Source organism: Cebidichthys violaceus, unplaced genomic scaffold, assembly GCF_023349555.1.
Source record: "Cebidichthys violaceus isolate CVI_PGR_0920_01 unplaced genomic scaffold, fCebVio1.0.p SCAF_22, whole genome shotgun sequence".
In the NCBI taxonomy this organism is placed as follows: domain Eukaryota; kingdom Metazoa; phylum Chordata; class Actinopteri; order Perciformes; family Stichaeidae; genus Cebidichthys; species Cebidichthys violaceus.
In genome coordinates, this window is record NW_027176395.1 from 8,359,079 (window position 1) to 8,379,952 (window position 20,874).

Below are 20,874 nucleotides of genomic sequence, written 5' to 3' on the forward strand. Positions count from 1 at the left end.
GAGTTGACGGTGTGTCTGATGAGAATACAGGTGGTGTGAGGTGACACTACTTTGTATGTGACGCTTGTTATCCTCTGTAACATCAATGTGTCGCACAGCCATTGTTAAGGCCAGCTGCGTCCTGTCTGCAGGTCATTATTTCCAGCAAGAGCCATAATGAGGTACTTAAATGGTAACAAGCTTCCTGTCTGCCGACAAACCTCAGATTCTCCATCACCTTTTGTCTTGTTTCCATTTCAGTATTTGATACTTTCCCAGAGGCAAAATATCAAATACACGTTTGCGAATGGACATATCCAATTGCTTTTTTCATCACTTCCTGTAAAGCTGATGTTTGGAGATGAGGGGTTTCGCAATACTGATATACTAACAAGGTGTCTATGTACAGCAATGATGGCCGACTCTTCCACTAAAACAAGTGTCAACAAACTCTCTCAATAAATTGTAGATGCCATTCAGTATAACAAAGCCAGAGAACCTTTTTTTTAATTATTTCTTTTAGAAATGATTTGTCCAGAAAATGATAGCTGTGCAGCACTGTACTACTTCAGAGTATCACATCGACGGATGCCTTTAGTCCACAGATGTTTTCACCAAGGTTGTCTTGGAGAAAATGGTAAGCTGAGATGATGTATATGGACATGATAGAATCATTGTTGTGTCTACTAGATGCAGTGAACACATTTGGAGGATGACCTTCAAGTCTGTAACATTAGTTATTCACACTATGGTGTGCTCATTGACTACCGTTCCCCCAGTTGAAAAAACAATTGAACCACTCAGACCTTTGTATGTGCAATTAAGAATGGGGAAGTCCTGAAAAATTGCCATGCAAATGGTAACAAGCATGGATGGTACCATGGTATCAGATGGTATCAGCCTGCCATCAATGGGACGGATAGTTCACTCACTACAGATTGGTTGGGACAAAATAGCAATCCCTCCCAAACTGAAAAAGCAACTAACATGTCCAACCAATGGCTCTAGTTTAGATCAGTATGCTGGTCTATCACATTACAGTGTGATTTCACACACTATGTCACTATACATTACTTAAGAGGTGAAACATTTGAAATTTCGAGCATTAATAAAGCAGCAAACAACTATTTGCTATGTAAAAATATCGTAGAGTGACGTCTACCTGAGCAGAGAATGAAGTTGCTCTCTTAGCTTAAAATTTAACAGTACATCAACTTATCATGTCAGTATTTTTTTTTAATAGTTTTGCTTTGATCATACTTCCAAATAAAAGTGTGTGATTGAGTATAATTTTTTTCAGGACGCTGCTGTCACAAGAGCTTTTGATTTACAAGTTGATCTAGATTGAATTGTCTACCTTGATCCCCTGTTCTCTCATCTAGTGCCATCTAGGGGTCAAAATTAATTTGATCCAATACTGTGCCTTGGTTTATGACCAAATACCTAAAAAACTAATAACCTCAGCTGTACATTGTGTTTAGTGCTAATTGGCAAATGTTAGCATGCTAACACTTAAACTTATATTATACCCGCTAAACATCAACATGCTAGCATTATTATTGTGAGCATATGAGCATGCTAATGTTTAACTTCACCCTCGGGTCTGAGCTTAAGTTCACGTACTTACTAAATGCAAAAATGTTTTTTGCAAAAATGTAGGCTGAGAGATGAAACCACACCCACTTCCGTGTGACCAAAGCTCTACAAAGCTTTAACAAATTAACAGCTACAGTAGCTTGGACAACAGCTATACGGCATTAGGTACTGAATTTGATGACTTTACTGCGGTTCCTTTGCCTCACAAGGGACCATTTTCTGTAGCCAGTGTATCATTAGCATGAAAACATGGTGGAATTAGCAGGCTAACGTTAGTTAGCTAACTAGCCTGGTGCTAAAGAAAAAAAACAAAACACTTCATCTACACACTCTTGTCACAACGTAGAAAAGCACATTAGCATCACTACCACTCATTAACACTAAAAAAAACACATTTGAGTGCACAGTTACTCTTTAATCTCAACCATAGTCTCACAAGCCGCTAGCATGGTTGTAGATTTTTCACGGGCGTTCAGACGTTCAAAATCATCCCTGCCTTAAAGGGCAGGTGGACACAAAAATGTCTCCAAATCAATGCTAAAAAATAAGTTACTGTAAGCTAACAAGTTCAAGCTAATTGTTGACAACATATCATGTCAGTCAAGTCAAGAATTTACTATTACATTATTTATTCCACATGATTTTGTTGTCTCATCTGAAATATTCCATTATGAACATCACGTAAAATCAAGACCAAGCCCACATAAATATCTGTTTCTCTGCGTAGACAACAGTAATGCCTTAGTCTTTGAGAGAAGCATCCATCGTTTGCTAAACCTGCCACAGAGTATGAATGAACACACTCGCACACACACACACACACACACACACACACACACACAAACACACACACACACACACACACACACACACACACACACACACACACACACACACACACACACACACAAGCACTATAATGATATTCAGTAATAAGATGGTGGGCTCTCCACAACAGCACCATGACTAAGAGTCTTTGAAACAGGACACTAACAAGCTAACTGCACTTCCACTAGGGCTGTCCTCTTGCACGCTAAACTCAAAGTTGGTTTGATCTGGTGAAAGATGTGTATGCTTGCGTATATGTGTGGGTGGGTTAGGGGGATGGGGGGTTAAAACACTCCAGTCCAGGGTATATAAGTATGTCCGGCAAGAAACCGATGCTTTTCAACCACCGTAGACCTGCGCGCGGCCACTTACAGAAGCAACCGGCAGAGCAAACGCACACAAAAAAGCGTAAATCCAAGTTTTTATACAAACTTCTTTCTATTCTGAGAAGACAGGAGAAGAAATAAGTGGTAGATAGGAAGCAGCAACTAACAGAAAGTACCTAACTGCAAATACAGTCGTCATTTCAATCGCTGCGATCAGTTGTTCACCCTGGAACATATCTCTGCCTGGCCTTTAACCTCTGAAGTTCAGCCTTGAGAGGCTCCTTGCTGGTACAAACTTTTAACAGACAGACAGACCAACACGTTCACCTGAGAAGCAGGTAAGAAATCAGCCAGACTACTAACAACTTTAACAAATCCCACAGCCCGCACCTTTGCATCAAGCTAATTTTACTTTAAGCTGTGTTGTATGTTAGTGTATCTTATTTTTTTCCCCACAGGAGGAAAATGTAGAAAAATTGTGTCTCATTGACTGTGACTGACCAAATTTGGTTCCAGCTGAGCACATACTAAATCTCAAAACACAAGAGGATTTTAAAAGGTTGTTAGGTTAGGTTAATGAGTCTGTATTGGAGTGTTTCTCTAGTTTTTTAATTAAAGGGTGCTAAAAAGAGCAGATTTGTTTGTTTGTAACATTTCTCACTGAAATATTTTTTTAAATTACAAATGTTAAAAAAGACACTGTGTCAAACATACATGCACGTTATGAAATGGTTCTTTATAGCAGCACACAAGGGGGGTGTCAGGGTGCTTCAATCATTTCTGGCTCATTTCAGATTCAGACCAAAATTCTCATGAGACCAGCAGCTTCCAAGTTGAATTTCAGTAGATTTTTGTTAATTGTAAAGACCTTGGATAGCTCTCCAAGTGAATTACATATAAATGATGACATATTCAAAGCCTATTTTATTTTATTTCAAATATACTGTATTCTGAGTCTTAAAAAAACCAAGACATTGACCACAAGGTTTTTGTCTTTTTTTGGCATTATACAGAACCTTCTAATTTAAAGAATCACAATTTAAAAAGTAGCAACACGGTTGCTTTGTATTGTGAAAGATTTTTGTTTGTTTTTTTCCACAGTAAAAAGCATACTGATTTGTATTAATGATGATGAAAATAGGTTTCTGTTTTTATGGTTTTGTATTATTTTGTTGTTAATTGGATTTAAAATTGTAAATACACAACTCAGTTAATATGTAACTTTTGTCTATTGTCTATTGTAACTATTGTCAAGGAAGCATCTTTTGTTATTTATTTTTTAGGATGTCTGAGCTGCCTGCTTTCCCCCGTATGTCCTTCCTGTTGCTTTGCATTCTGGGTATGACCTTGGTGACAACTGGCTTCCCTCAGCCTCGACTACCTCTCAGGTGGGAAAATCACTCAATCTCATCAAGGTAGCAGCAAAATATGAGTGTTAATGGTACAGTGGTTTGGAGTGAATACGTACCATGATTACAGACCACTGAACTACTTAGTACTTAGATACCTAACTATATATTTTCCTTAATACTTTGTACTTATTTTGATATTCCTATATACAATACAATCAAATATGTTTCTCAAGGAATCATTAAGTTTAATACGATCTAATTCCAGAAGTCCTGACGATTCAGAGGAACCTAAACGAGACGACTGGGATGTCCTCTTCCCCTCCATCTCTCTCCGTGATTGGAGCATTCAAATGACGTCAGCGCCCAGCCTCAGAGCTGATAGCAAGGCAAGACTGATGAGGGAGGCGTGGCTGTTTGCCCCTGAGAGGGAAGAGGCAAGGTAACTGCATAGTGAGGGAAAACGTCCTATAACACACTTCATTCAATCTCAAAAACAAGCGCCGATACGTGCAGGCAATCGGCTCGAAGTCGTCGTCTATGACACATCATACAGTCTTGCCAAAAACAAAATTAAACTTACTAAGCCGTCTGCCCGCGTAGCAGCAGCTGAGTGGTAGAGATGTACAGCAGTGTGTGCATTGGTAGCGCCGGTAGCAGTCAGCAGTTAGACAAACACACCGTGCAAATTAATAAAAGTGAGCCAACTAACATCCAGTGATGTTGGCAACCGAGGCTGTAAAGTGCATTAAAACGCACTTCATTCAACAAAACTGTGATGTATGCAAGCAATCGTATTAAACATAACACTGAGTTGTGGCAAGGTATAGCAGTGTGTGTCCTGGTAGTTACGTTAGCTGTTAGCCAAAAGCACCATCAAACTCTTTGTGTGTGGGTTTGGCAGCACTTTTAGCTGTCTATTCCTGTCCTTCTTTTGTTTGTGCCGATATCTGGTACAAGGCCTAAATTGTATGTCCTCCTTTATTTACTTAGTTAATATTTCATTCAACGGGCCGTTTGAGTCGAGAGTTATATGAGAAGATTGATACCACTCTCAAATTATTATTAAGTTCACTAATTAACATGTTATATCTTGTTTAATTCCCACAAAAACCAAAGTGTAAATTATGACAGTTATCTGTCTATTTCTTGGCAGGGGTGGATTCTGTTTACTTTGGACAGACCCAGGCTAGCAGTTTCTTCAACCTTTATGCTAAGCTAGGCTAACCTTCTGCTGGCTGTAGCTTTGAATTTAACGAGTGGTAATGATCCTCTTATGAAACTCGGAATGATAGTGAATATGTGTATTTCCCAAAATGTCAACGGTATATAAGAAGTGGACGTAGTCGGCATTACATCACCCATTGGTTTGTGGACTGCTGTTTTGAAGCCTCAAGTTGAGTTGTCAGATTTAAATCCAATCCTTCTCATTTAATTGGACTGATAAAAAGTGGGCGGGCATAGAATTTAGCAAAATCCCGATACAGCGTTTTAAAGGACTGTGGCTCCTCACACACCTCGCTTGTCTCCAAAGGTTGCATATTGATTGATGATTGGATTTCATGACATTACTGGTTGAAAATAGTTGGTACTAGCTTACTTAAGCACACTTCATATTTTACAGGAAGAAATGATTATTGGATTTTGATATAAAAATACAATAAATCGTTTTTTGGGTAATTCCTTTGTATATATTGTTAAATAGGTGCACAATACGACCGGGGGAAGTGATAAAAAAAGGCATTTTTAACCTCATCTTGATTTTAAAGTAAACAATTTAAATTTTCAATTCAAATTACAATTCAAATTGTCATGAGTAAAAACCCCCAAAACAGCAGTAATATATTAAGTGTTGGAGACTGTTGATACCTGGATTGTTTTCTACTCTCTGATCTTGAGCTCTGTTTCTCTAGCGTGGAGAGGGCGTGGCCTGTTGAATGGTCGTCTCAGGGTGCCGGCATGGTGAAGAGGAACATGGTTGTGGCTGATGACGCTGCCTTCAGAGAGAAGAGTAAACTCCTCACCTCCATGGAGAGACAGAAGTGGCTCAACTCCTACATGCAGAAACTACTGGTGGTTAATTCTTCATGATAATTTTGTCTTTACAGCCCTTTATTCAGAAAATCAAACCACCTCTCTGCATCCTGCACTGGCAAAAAGCTTTTTGAGGAAATACCCTAAGTCTCCGGTGGGTATTGCTCAGTCCATCAACTTATGAGACAAGAAAATATTGTAGACATCAAAAGTCATTAACACCTGCTGTATTATTAGTCTACTATCTCAACATTTGATTCCTACTTTTTGTAGCACTTTCAATATCTTACAATGGTGAAAATAATTTGATGTTATTCAATTTGATGAATAAAGAGATGCGAATTATGTTTTCACTGACTGTAGCTTGTGTTTGGCTTAATTCAGTAGTACAGCTGAATTTAATTCTAATGTTATTCTTTTTAAATCAGCTATCTGTATACTTAAAGACATATTTAGCTTTCAAATAAATGTACAAAACATGAAATAGTGGTTTAACATACTGGGAGATACGCTGATTTGCTTTCTTTCAGAAAGTGAGATGAGAAGATTGATACCAATCTCATGTCTGAGCATTAAGTACTGATCTGGAGTCAGGATGGGCTTAGCATTACATCTTGAAGAAAGGTGGAAGCAGCTCCGTCTAAAGTTCAGAAATCTTACCAGTACTTTCTATTATTACATTTCCGTTTATGTATAGATTAAACAAAGGAGAAACATGTTAATTAATGACAATTTGAGGGTTTTTAGGTATTTTCTTCACTTTGGACAGAGCCATGCTCGCTGTTTACCCCTGCTTCCAGTCTTTTTGCTAAGCTAGGCTAATCATGTCCTAACTCCAGCTCCTTACTTAACGCACAAGTGTGTTTCCCAAAATGTCTTATACAATCTTAAACACTTAATTTTTTGAATTCTATACTATACAATATTATTTATGTTTGTGATGTAGGAATTTAATTGTATTCTGTTAAATTCATTGTTTGTAAAACCCTTTGTTACTTGACATGACAAAGTTATTATCATTTTCAGCTACAACAAATTAAAGTTGTTAAAAGCTTTTTTCTTTGTAAAAGAAGAAAATGTCTGGTTTCCATCCGAATGTCAAGTGAATCTTCTGCAAACTAAAAACATGAAAATCCATAGTGTTTATTTCTGAATTAATAAATCAGCAGTTTAAAAAAATTAAAAGATTAAAAAAAACTCTGTGGTGGTATCAACACCAGTTCGTCCAGCCTGCCAATCATGTCCTGCAGCTGCATCCTATTGGCCAGTCTCTGCCTGTCCCTCCTTTCCAGCAGCAGAGCCTCTGTCTGAAGAAGCAGTTGGGCAGCCTGAGACACTGGGAGCTCGTCCGGAGTCTCGGCCCTGCCGCGGGTCCCCTCTGCTGGGTGGCTTCTGTGTCTGACTGGCCTCCCGGTCTGGAAACTGGCTCGGTAGACCTGAGGGAGGGAGAAGGGAAGCGGAGGGAGGCAAGAGGTGTCCGATCCACCCTGCCACCTCTCTCCTCCTTCTCCTCTGTCCTCAGCATCCCCTCTGCCTCTCCTCTGTCCTTTCTGGGGCAACATACAGCACACAAATATCAAAACAAAACAAGAACAACAGTACGGTCAATGTATTATAGTATAAAATGTAATGATAGTATTAAGCTTTGTGTCTGCCATATTTTCTTAAATAATATGGTTCTATGGCGGAAGAAGTAGTTTAAGAGTGAGCTAAAATAGTCGTACTACTAAGTACAAGCACATAATGACTCAAATTTCTGAGAAAATCGGATTATCTCTGATTATGAGAAATTACTTAGTACTTTTCATTTGTCAAAAATTGACAGAATGGAACAAAACCATATGGCTTTTCACATAGACTATTCAGTTATTAAATTGAACAGAAAAAATGCCATATTGTGATGTACATCATTATGAAGATATGAAACAGCCTATATCGGGATAGAAGATTTTGGCCATATTGCCATATATGATGTTTGAGGAGGGCCGTGTGTTATTGGTTCTCGTTATTGCCAATTATTATGATTCTGTGCATTAATAGCTCTCTTTCATTCTGTTCCTGTACTTTGTGATGTGCCTGGGTGATGGATGTGACCAAAAATATACTGTACTTATATTTCAAAATTGAAACAATAAACATTGCTTTGTTTTACTATATTAATTTGCATTTGGCTAAAATATTGCACTACCAAAAGGCTAGAAAAAGCAAAAAAATAATAATTTGTAATTGAATAGCACTGCTTTACACAAAAACACTCTGAAAGAATAATGGAATAATTAATGGAGTCATTCTATTGCAAGATGTTGTGTTTTAATATCAATTGCACTTTCCTTACTATTTAAGGGTCTAGATTCTAGAACTTGCAGCACATCATTCAAAATAACTTGTTTTTTTGAATGGTCAACAGTCTTCACCACACACCCTACAATGAAAAAATGTTAAAAGAAATAGTTCAACATTTTGGAAAGTGCATTCATTTGCTTACTTTGCAAGCGAGAGCTGAGAGGATTGACACGGCTCTCGTATCGTTAGCTTTGCACGAAGACTGGAGGCAGAGGGAGACAGCTAGCCTGGCTCTGTGCCAACACCTCTCTGTCTCAGGACCAGATCTGGACTACGTGGTTATAGTCAGAGCTTTTAATAAGGTCAGTGATGAGGAGCCAATGTTGATTACCAATGTTGATGCACTTATTGTAAAGCGCTTTGGATAAAAGCGTCTGCTAAATGACTGTAATGTAATGTAATGAGCAGCAGGCTGATCTATTTGCATCCATCTAATGACGAGCCATCGCAAGATTCTCAGTGTAAAAAGCAGCCTAATGTTCTGCAACCTTCAGTTTTAGAGCTCATTTAGTTTTGGCCGACATGCAGCCGACCACCTTGAAAAAAATCCTTAAAAGAGGATTCTCTTTTGGGACATATCCAAGTTTGTTGCATCTGTACAAAGAATTGTAAATAGAAGTAAAGGAGAAGCAAGTTTGGATAATTTTGTCCTATATGGAATGTCTATCTCACTGCTTTCTGACAGGCTGAATCTATCTATCTATCTATCTATCTATCTATCTATCTATCTATCTATCTATATAAAAAATAGGGCTGGGCAAGTTAACGAGTTATAATCGTGTTAATGCATTAATTAATTAATGCCGACAATTATTTGATGGCGCATTTTTTTTTTCTTCTTATCACTGGAGTACTTTGAGTTTGAAGTAGGCTATCACTTAAATGCAATACACACCGTTGATGCCAGCAAATCACCCAAATAATCGGTGGAGGGAGGCTTCGGCAGACTACGGTGGATGCAGCGTGTGGGAGAAGTATAGATAAACAAAAGCAAGACAAGCTAACAAATGCCACAGCAAAGTGGATATCTACAAATTGCAGGCCGATTAGTATTGTGGAAGATGTCGGTCTGAGGAACGATCTTAGGATCACAACGAATGACGGCATGTATGAGCCTCCCTCAAGACGCACCATCACAAGAAGAATACACGAGTTGTATGAAAAGGAGAGGACTACAAAAGCGACGGTGTTACAACGTGCACCAGCTGTTGCTCTCACTGGAGACTACTGGACATCGTTGGGTAACCATAATCACCTCGGAGTTACAGTGCATTATGTTGATGAACAGTGGGAGCTGCATTCACATGCTCTGACTGTCATGAAAACAGAAAACAGACATTTTGCTGAAACGTGCGCGGAACATTTTATTCATGTTGCACAGCAGTGGAACGTTTCAAATAAAGTCAGCACACTGAGCACAGATAGTACAAGAAATATAACTGCTACTGTGTAAAGGGAATACTGCTGTTAAAAAGCACCTTATTTGTTTAAAGTGTTTGTAAACCAAATGTTATTGCAGTTTTGTTCATATAGCAGTACTTTTAAAATAAATGTGCGCAATACACTACTTATGAATTAATTATTGAACTTTGTGCATAACAAGAAAATCATGCGATTAATAATTGTAATCATTGCCCAGCACATACATATATATACATATATATATATATATATATATATATACACACACACACACACACACACACACACACACACATATATATACACATACATATATATATATATACACACACATATATATATATATACACATATATATATATATATATATATATATATATATATATATATATACACACATACATATATATATATATATATATATATATATATATATATATATATATATATATATATATATACACATACATATATATATATATATATATATATATATATATATATATATATACACATACATATATATATATATATATATATATATATATATATATATATATATATATATATATATATATACACATACATATATATATATATATATATATATATACACATACATACATATATATATATATATATATATATATATATATATATATATACACATACATATATATATATATATATATATATATATATATATATATATACATATATATATATATACACATACATATATATATATATATATATATATGTAACAGAGAATCCCCCTGTCTTGAAGCGTTCCTTTAGTTCAATCACATACTTTTTCTTTTTTTATTCACTTTCATTTTCAACAACTGAATTTTTCCAATACGATCCCCAGAACCATTAGTCAAAGACCTCTATAGAAATGTACAACCTGTGTGTGTGTGTCGCACACCTGTCCTGTAGGCAGCCTCAATAGCACGTCTTCCAATTTTCCTAGCCCCCGGTTTCCGTGGTGACACACTCTTGCACTCCCATTGGGTGCATCATGTGTAGTCTCCTCGACAACAGGATCTGTCAGATGGCAATCCAACACACTGTCCTACACACACACACACACACACACACACACACACACACACACACACACACACACACACACACACACACACACACACACACACACACACACACACACACACACACGCTTTGCGTCACATTTCCAGGCACACATGGCTGCTGACATCACAATAAATGGCCCTGTTTACACCTGACATTAACATGTATCCTCCGTGATCCATCCCAAGCGGACAGCTCTGAGTAAGTCAGTTCACACTCTGCATTAGAATGCGTCTTCAGTGACCACATATCGGATCTCATTTCCATTCTCTACATGCTAATAAACATGGACATCGTTTCTGTTTGCAAAGACCAAATGTGTTGTTGTTGTTTTTAACCCATTTCAGATGATCTCATTTACTTATTTGTGCCGAGCAAATGAAGCACTTTGCTAACAAAAGACTGAGAAAAAAAATATTTCATTAACTGTACCACTCAAAGGCAATGGGCAGCTTTTAAGGTGGAATGTTTTCTTGCATGTTGACGGGACTAAATCAAAACACCTTAAATGTCAATATGACAACTTTGATCAGTCCATTTGTTTTTACTGTCTCTCTTGCATCACACACGATTTAGTGATGATTGGATCTTCACATGCTTTAAAAAATGTTTATGAATTTCAACCGGATTATTACCAATATTCTATTTCCTCACATGGAGGAAAAAGGCATTTCCTCTTGTGATCAGATAAACCAGGTGTGAACCAGGCCAAGTGTTGGAAATCACTTCTGTGTTGAATCGTGCTGTTGTGTCTCACTCACCATCCAGGTCCAGAAGACTTTCTCCACCTGTTTCCAGTTCAGATATGCATCTAGGAGGTCACAGAGCCGCTGCACACAAACACAGTCCTGTAACGCACGCACGCACGCGCACGCACGCACGCACGCACGCACGCACGCACGCACGCACGCACGCACGCACACACACACACACACACACACACACACACACACACACACACACACACACACACACACACACACACACACACACACACACACGACAAGATTAAGAAATTACACAAACAACAAAACAAACTAAATTAAGTGTTTATTGTTGAATTCTTTAACTAAGTAAGCTATTGAGTCAAACTTCACTATCATGACGTAGCCAAAAGCTTGGTAACGAAGTGTCAAATAAACAATAAAGAACATGACACTCAAACATTTGATTTTCTTGGCATTGACAAAACCATAATGATTTGTGGCCTGAAAGTAAGATAGAACATGTTTAACACATAGTTGTAAACAGAGAGGAAATTGTTCAGTTATGTAACTCTAGCAGAGCATGTAATTGGTATTTCCTTTTAATAACAGCAGCACACACTCTCTTACCTCCCTTAGCACGGTTGAGCTTTGATCAGAGGAGGTGGAGGATACAGAAGAGGGAATGCTGGCAAAGAAAACCTGAGAAAAACATGGATTTCATAGAACTTATTCCAATACCTATTTCAGTTACTTAAACTGAGTATTTTTTTTTAAATATTTCCAGATTTTAAAGGCAGAAAAACACTTGACAGTAGCCAACGGAAATAAACAGTGAGTGTGCCTATTCTGTCTTTTGGGATGTTCGCTTCATTGAGTAGAAAAAAGTCTTGGCTCTGGTTTGGAATGGAAACCTCCATCATTGTCACGCTTCCTGCACAAAATATTTGACTTGCTTAACTTTAAGCAATGTTCAGTTCACTGTACAGAATGGCAGCATGTGGAAAAGTTGGAAAAGACGGGATTTTTCTCACAGCGTGGAGCAAGCGAGTTCGCTCCTCTTGCATGGACAGCAGGGTCCGCCCCTGGTGTCTCAGGCAACCAATGAGCCACTGCAGCTTCCTCAGAGATGCAGAGTCTAACGGGAGCTCATTGGGGAGCTGGGGGTTCACCTGACAGAGAGACATTAAGTTATACACATTTACCAATACAGAATTAGGTTTAACGTGGTGGGATACTTACAGGTGTAGGTGTGAGCAGTGTCTTGTCCAGCCGCTGCACTCGCTGGGTCAACAGCCCCTCCAGTTTTCCTGTAGCGAGCAGCCAGCCCAGCGCCAGGAGGAGGTCTCTGCTGGAGAGTCTCCCTCCCTCCCCTCCTCCTTCTCCCCAGCTCCCATACATCCAGTCTGCATGGTAGCCAGTCTGCCAGAGGCCTGCCGCCACCAGCTTCCTGTTCTCTGCGGCTAAACACAGATGGAGAAAACACACTCGGTCACTCAGCAAGTCCACTTAAACGCTTTTAATCCCCATCAGGAGATGTCAGTCGGTTTGGTCCGGCTATGTGCAGAGAGCGTGTTTTTGGTTCTATTCTAACAGTAAAACTCAATCCAAGTCAAGAAGTGCAGTGTGATCAGAGTCAAATAAGGTTATAAACAAAGTGGGTATGTGATCATATAGGTGGTGAGCAAAAGTCACAAGATGATGTTTTTATAAGCACACAGAACATACTTTGCATATTGGACAATGTGTCATTTTGGGTACCAATTTAATGTGCAAACACGTGTTTTGTGGGATGTTTTCAAATCATGGGGGAAAAAAAATCATCTATGTGGAAATTAAAGTAAAGTCCTGGAAAATAGCATTAAAGCCACAGAGAGATCCATGCGACTTACCTCCTCCTGGTTGTGAAACATTACTAGATGTCTGAAGCATACCGGCGAGGAGCTGCCAGAACTGGTCCTCCTGGGAAACAACAGCAAGCAGAGAGATGTCAAATATGTGCAGTCCACAGTCTGTTAGGAAGAGTGCTGCCACTGAAAGCACAGGACAGGAACACGTGCTGCTTTACAGAGTGCTCCAACACTCTGCTTCTTCTTAGCATGACGTTATTGTTGCCTTACTGGTATCATTGCCACATGTTCTCCCATTTTCTGATCCTGCTGAGATCCAATTGCAATCGATGGAAAATAATTCATTATTAATTTTTACCAGAATACCGGTATATAATGACTTGTTTGGCTTTTGTGTCACAATAAATCATCAGGAAATTAAAACAGCTTTATACAGTTTGATTTAAGCTACTCATAGCTAATAAAGTGAAAATCAAGTAACTAGTTTCTAAAGCTGTCAAATAATAATACATGTAGCCTTACTCAAGAGAAAATACAGTTACATTCCACCCTGACAGTGTTAACAGAAAAGGAACGTACCACCTCGGGTCCACCGCCAAATTTAGCCCGTCTGAAGTTATCCGGTGGGGGGACATATTCCAGGCCGGCGGCCGCTAGCAGTCTGCAGAGAGCTCCTATCACCTGCTTCACTTCCACACTCACAGCCGCTTTACTCCGCTGCATTACAGCCACAGCACACTACAGGCATACGGACAAACGTTCTATCCACTCAGCTGACACGCTTATTCCAGTAGAGATTGTTTTTAATAGACATATTTTCAAGAAACTTCTACTGCTCTGAAGTTGAGCTGTTGAGCTGTTGATATTTCGCGGCGAAGACAACAACTTCCGGGTACGAGGGCCGTTGCCAGAGAAGCGAATGGAACTGAGCGAATGGTGACTGATATCTACCTAGGCCAATTATAAATGGGATTCTGAAAGCGGTAGGTTGGACTTACTTTTCATTGGTGCCCTGTTTCACGTACATTAACATGGGAAACTTCCTATGTACAGTCTATGGGCGGTAACTCGTGGAGAAAAAAATATGCCAATCACGTGACTGTAAATTACCTATTGTTAGAATACCAAAAGAAAATGAGTATGCATAGGTACTACATTATTCTATACTTTATTTTCAGAATTTACCAAGATTAATGTTCTATTTCAAGTAACAATGTTCAACTGAGATTCTTCAATAGCATTTATTTCAAATATCAAAATCATTAAAAAAACAAAAAAACATTTCACAATTGTATGTACAAACACGCCTAAATACTTTAAAACATGAAAATCATTTAACAAAGACAACGTGTAGTGTAATTAATGAGGACATGCTACATGCATTGATCTGCGTATCACATGTTGAAGAAAAACTGGAACAATGTGAAATCTAAGAATCCAAAATGAGATTAGAACTGTCAGTAAAATACAGTAAACTAGTTCCTGCCCCTCAAAGAGTTCAAAACGTTTAGAACATATAAATAGAATACCTCAAACACAGTGTCGAACAGAACTGTATATGTATTTTTGTGCATGTAAGTTATCACTGTGGCTTCACAGTCCTGACCAAAGGCTGTTGCAATGTGGCCGGTGATGGCCCCTTCATGTCCCATGAGAAGGGTCGTAAATACCAACTTCCTGCTTTAATGCTACGACTGTTTACTACCTGAGAAGTCAGAGTTTGGTAACAGACCCTGATTTACATTTGTTGGTCACTCTTAAATGTATCTCTCTCCAAGTCACAACTGTTCCACTGCTTAGTCTATGGTGTGAAAGTAGCATCATACATCTTATATTTAGCTGTATATGCTCATCTCTCCACACACTATTTACAGTGTTTTTGGCCCGTAAATAGTACTGTGCTCATCATGTATTTCCACTGATAAGGTCTCACCAACACTTTTTTTTGGTCCTAAGCCCACAAGACCTTAAAGTCATTAAGTTTTCAGTCCTGGTTGATTTACAATTTCTATTTGAGTGAAAACAATGGAATTGTGCTTTGAGTTTAACAGCTTGAAGCCAATGGCTGCACCCAAAATTCCATACTAACATGCTATTTTTTTTAGAATTGTGTTTTTTGTGTTTGTTAGAAAAAACTGAAATACAGCAATTTTTCTCGGGAATGTAACCACAGACACCCAATTGGTAATACTGCAAATTATATATATATATATATATATATATATATATATATATATATATATATATTGCAATCAGTGGGCCAATCACCACTGTTTTACCGCCTTCAGTGATAGATAAAAGACATTTATTCAAATGTAAATCTTCGAGATTGCCAATTTAAATATTGATCTTTTTTTTAACAGACTTTTCTCATTCTATAAAACATAATTAGTCATCTTGTGCTTCTCTATCTCTAACAAAGTGTGTTGTAAAAATCATTTTATAAAAAGAAAAGCACCATGACAAACCATACAAAACTTTAAAAAAAGAGAAGGAAAAGGAGAGGGAAAAGGAGGTTGCAGTTTTGCAGATAGTCATGCTCCTCAGTTCTCTCCATCTGCTTCATCCTCTTCCTGTTTGATGACTGGGGTTCCTGGAAACCACAGGAAAAGTGGATAACTGGATTACAATTGCAGGAGCAGCATGGAATGTAGGTAGTGGTTCTACCACACATTCTTACCATCTAGTTTCCATAGCTTAGGTAGTCTTTTAGAGGCTTCATCCATCCAGGTTCCCTCGGCTGAATGCTTCTCCTCTAGAGGGTTTCCAACAAACACCAGGTCTGCGAGGCATGGCAGGTCGGCCAGCCGCACAAACTCTCCTACACAACACAGACATGACAGCATATAATAAATGAAAGTGATCACAGGGGATTCCTACACCAACAAACCATCAGCACAATACCTTTAAAATATAAATTACTAAAGAGACCATTGCTAAAAAGTTAGAAAGCTTGTCTGTAGTAGTTTCGATTTTATTTTATTTTTTAAACGTTCGCCCCACCAAGACATGCAGTGGAAGGAATAAAAGGCTGCTTTTAAAAAACACTGCTGACATCCTCTTCAATAAAACAAAATGATGTTAGGCAAGAGGAGGACTTTTTCTAAACAGGTCACTTAAAAGCCTCATAAATGTTACATGAAACCAGGAATAAACATGACATAATACTTTCACTATCTCATTAGCTCTGTCTATCTCAACATGTGTTGATTGTGTTGATGAACGTAGCTCACCCCATTCTTTGACCAGGTTGTTGGACATGTAGAGGACTCGGAGTTTCTTCATGAATTGAATTCCCTTCAGTTTCTCGATCAAGTTAAAGGAGATCCACAACTCTTCTAATGTGTTCGCCACTGCCTCCTGCGCACACACACATACACACAAACACATAGTAACAACCGATGCAAAATAATGTACATTCAAAGTATGCGTGTAGCATGTCTGGATCCCCTTTAAGAAGGAACCTATAAAACACTGCTAATTCTGTTGCATACAGTATGTAACTTACCAGCCCATTGAAGGACTTAATATTATTCCTTCCTAATGACAATATCTTCAAGTTCTCTGGAAGAACACAACACAACAACACATTACAACCCCACATTTCCATCAGTGAAGAGTGTGTGTCTGTGTGGTGTGTATTTATGCAGTCAGGACTCACTCAGGCCATTGAGATTGCTTATTTTTTCAATGCAGTTTGTGGACATAGAGAGCTTCCTGTGGAGGATACAGTACAAAAACATATCAGGTATTTCAATGAGGGTGTTTTTTTAAAGCGGTGATTCTCAACCTTTTGTAACTCAAGACCTATTTCTTATCGTGACAAAATGTCCGAGGACCATCTTCCCAAATAAATGAGAAAAAAGCATAACATAAATGTCCTATTGATGCCGTAAGAAGTTTGTGAGTTTTGTGTTATCTGCAGTTTAATTGTTTTTTTAGTTGTTGTTTTTTGGAAACATCAACATAATTGATCTACTAAAGTATTGGACAATAATTTGTGTGCTTAATTGGTGTTTATAAGCGGTTATGCACATTCGAAGCTGTGTGCTTAATGGAAATCTGTTGGTTGTTTCTTGGACTCTGATGTTTGGATTTATTCTGTCAGTGTAACTGCTTCTGAATGTGTGAATTTCTGACAAAAACAGTGACGTTTTGTGAGAGTGTGAATGTCGATAAAGTAGTCGTGTTCATGGATACAGCCTATGATTGGAACAAAAAAATATCTATGCATTAAAGGGGTATTTTCTGGGGGATTTATTAAGAGTAAGAAAACGTCATGGAAGTGCAGTCTAAGGGTGAACTGCACAGTGACCGACCTATCTACCTCTATCTACCAACCTGAACTCCTTTGTTCGATAATTTAATTTCAAGACAAAAAGTAGCTCCAAGGTCTCACTGCCATGGTGCATATAAACAGGAACTTTTAGCAAATTAAGGCTGAATCAATCAGTTTATTCTAAATGACTGGTACATTGATTGATAATGAAAATAAGCAGAGAGGGTTATACCAGCCATCCATTTTCACAGATTAAAGATGTATTTCCTTAGACTCTCTAAAAAGTAAATCCAAATTGTACTCAGGAAGAGAGCTGACTGACATGAGCAACGCCCAGTTTATACTTTTGAAATTGACCAAATCGTTTCAAACACCAGCTGAACATGATATAATATAGTGCCAAATAATACTGTACCTAGTGCATGTTGGAAGGTTCCTACTGTAGATTTTGCTCAGCCTGAATCAGTGTAAATGTGTAGCTTTACCAGACAGTATTATCATATCAACCTATTCAATTCAATTACATTTATTTTTGTACAGCACAAAAACACAAATTTGCCTCAGAGGGCATTACAATCTGTAAACATACAACATCCTCTGTACCGGAACCCTCACATCGGAACAGGAAAAACTCCACAAAAAACCCTTTAACGGGGAGAAAAGAGGAAGAGACCTTTGGGAGAGCAACAGAGGAGGGATCCTCTATCAGGATGGACAAAAGTGTGATAGATGTTATGTGTATTATTTGTTGTGCCGTTACAGGACTCACTCGCAGTTGGTGAGTGTGGAGAGAGAGGCATCCATCCTCTCTATAGGAGGAACCTGACCATACAGTTTTATGGCTTTACTCTCGCTCACTTTCTCCCCTGATTTCTCCTCCTGTGTGCACGCACGCACACACACACACACACACACACACACACACATACACACACACACAGATCAAAAGATGTAATTATAACACCTATGCTACCATCATGCAACTACTTTCAGTCATGAATTTGAAACACTCATACAAACACAAACAAATAATCATATTAAAAAATATTGCATGATATTCTGTGCATGTATGCCACTCACCAGTTTGGCCAGTGCTTCTTTCACAGTGGTTGCTTTGGCCTGGAGACATTACATAACATTCAATTAGACAGGGAGAGGCTAGATGCTAGTGTGATGACAAAACAGCAGATGGCTACTGTAGATAAGATAGAACAGTGCTACATTAAACACACAGGCTTTTAATATGCACAATGTCTTTATTTCCATTTTCATTTGGGGGAGTTTGGCAGCTAAGACCCTTTATTCTGAGTGAGCAGCCATTCCAACTATTAGTCCTCGTCCTAGTCCTCCCAATACTCGGTTTAGCGGGAGGAAAAACTGGCAAACTAGACACAGACATCCACACACGTTTAGGGCAGACTCGACGTTAGCCAGCTAATTAACGTTAGCTATCCAATTCAGCTAATTAAAGTTAGCCCATGTTAGCTAACAACGACAACAATATCCCACGTAATGTCAATTAATATAGCCCTCCGAAAGAAAGACGTTGCATGTTCGGAAAGGTTAGAGTCGTAACATGTCGCTAAAAAACACGAAATAGCAACAAAACAAATGAAGCGACAACACAAACACTCACCATGTTCATGTTGACGTCGTCTCTCTGGTTGCTATGGCACTGACAGGCAGCCTACAAGCTGCGCCTGCGCACTGCGCAGTGTAACTGTGACAGGATTTGACCCAGTTAAATGCAGAAGAACAAGACAACTTGTTGGCTTCTCATGTCATAACGACTGTAGATAGTACAGTATAAGTGACTGTATCTTCTGTGACAGATTCCTCACCCATTATCACAATTTCCCTCATCGCAGATGAAGCGGGTCGTTCCCTGCAAACCTATCAACTTGAAAACAAAGGAGAGGTCTCAGATACTGACTTTGATTGTCTGTAAACTCTTGATTTTCACCTTAAAACAATGTGACGAGATTCTGGTCACGTTTTTTCTGTAAACAGAGACAAGAATTTGTAGCGTGTGTATGCTCTACTGCAGCTGCTACCCTGTATACTGCATTGCGGTAGCGCCCTCCAGTGATAGAACTTTAGTATTGCATCACAGTCTGTTCTCAGGGCTTGGAATGCCTCTACTTTAACCTTGGATCAACTCTTGAGATTTCATAAAATGTTTAACTGTAACTCTTGATGTACAGTGACGTGAATGTGGAAATACTGCAATCCCCCTTCATGTAGACGTATAATAACAAATCAGAATTGTTTGAAATCAAGCAAGACAGGGTCAAATATGCAAAGGTGTTGAAGCTAGCTGTGTCATGCACCATTCTTATGTTGAACAAAAGGAGGAGAACATAATACAAATAACACCTGTTGTAACTACTTAGTAAAAATATTGAAATAAAACAAATATTTAAAATGTTTTTATTGATTTAAAGATGATTTTATTGCTTTCGCTAAACAAACACTGTCCTCTTACTATATGTAAGGAAATCAGTGCTGCATCCATAGCAAAGGTTTGTTATTCATGACAGCAGTCTGCTATAGATAACTGTAGAATGCGGTAACTGACCAATCAGAATGAAGTATTCAACAAAGTCACATTGTAATTGGGATTTAAAGCGATAGAGTATTTTTGTAGGCCAACAGGTTCACTCAACAAAAAAGCCAATGGAATTTGGTATTTTTGCAGAAAATAAGCTCTGTGGCAAACGTTTATGATGCTTACACATTTTGTTCAGTGAGATAATCTTCACAAAAAAACGCCACTTCTATGACTGATCTAGAATAAGAGTTTAAACTGGACTCTTATTCTAAGTCCTATTTCTGTGATCTGATTCCATTCATATGTACATTGCATTGGTAAAGTAATATATTGCTTCCAATAAATTGTTTAGTTCTTTTAAATGCTGTTGCAGAAATGTATCTCACCCAATTGCAAATTTGGAAAGAGAGCAGTGAATATTATATATATTTGTATCTTATTATAAAGTTGGGCATTAAAATCCACAACTCTTATAATATGTCAGCTTCCTTTGAAATCTGAATTTTTAACCCCCTTTTCTG

General features: G+C 38.3%; 3 protein-coding genes across 5 annotated transcripts; 1 reads left to right on the forward strand and 2 right to left on the reverse strand.

Annotated features, from left to right (window-relative positions):
• Positions 1-4,013: 4,013 nt before the first annotated feature.
• Positions 4,014-6,230, forward strand: pth2 (parathyroid hormone 2). The gene is made up of 3 exons (XM_068717762.1): positions 4,014-4,117; positions 4,347-4,520; positions 5,992-6,230. Exons 1-3 carry the CDS (start codon positions 4,014-4,016, stop codon positions 6,167-6,169), a joined length of 456 nt encoding a protein of 151 aa, XP_068573863.1. The 3' UTR covers positions 6,170-6,230.
• Positions 6,231-6,323: 93 nt separating this feature from the next.
• On the reverse strand, positions 6,324-14,389 carry tedc1 (tubulin epsilon and delta complex 1). 3 transcript variants are annotated; one of them, XM_068717758.1, is made up of 8 exons: positions 14,103-14,389; positions 13,566-13,635; positions 12,916-13,136; positions 12,708-12,845; positions 12,304-12,375; positions 11,731-11,817; positions 10,806-10,952; positions 6,324-7,662 (listed from the first exon to the last, which is right to left on the reverse strand). In XM_068717758.1, exons 1-8 carry the CDS (start codon positions 14,244-14,246, stop codon positions 7,300-7,302), a joined length of 1,242 nt encoding a protein of 413 aa, XP_068573859.1. In that variant the 5' UTR covers positions 14,247-14,389; the 3' UTR covers positions 6,324-7,299. The 3 variants fall into 3 exon arrangements, with proteins under 3 accessions (XP_068573859.1, XP_068573858.1, XP_068573860.1); XM_068717757.1 differs by having other exon boundaries at positions 10,785-10,952; XM_068717759.1 differs by lacking the exon at positions 10,806-10,952.
• A 360-nt stretch (positions 14,390-14,749) lies between these two features.
• Positions 14,750-19,472, reverse strand: dnal1 (dynein, axonemal, light chain 1). The gene is made up of 8 exons (XM_068717761.1): positions 19,439-19,472; positions 18,883-18,921; positions 18,572-18,681; positions 17,185-17,240; positions 17,032-17,087; positions 16,757-16,883; positions 16,204-16,344; positions 14,750-16,116 (listed from the first exon to the last, which is right to left on the reverse strand). The coding sequence occupies exons 1-8, from the start codon at positions 19,445-19,447 to the stop codon at positions 16,067-16,069; spliced, it is 588 nt and encodes a 195-aa protein (XP_068573862.1). The 5' UTR covers positions 19,448-19,472; the 3' UTR covers positions 14,750-16,066.
• Between the last annotated feature and the right edge of the window lie 1,402 nt (positions 19,473-20,874).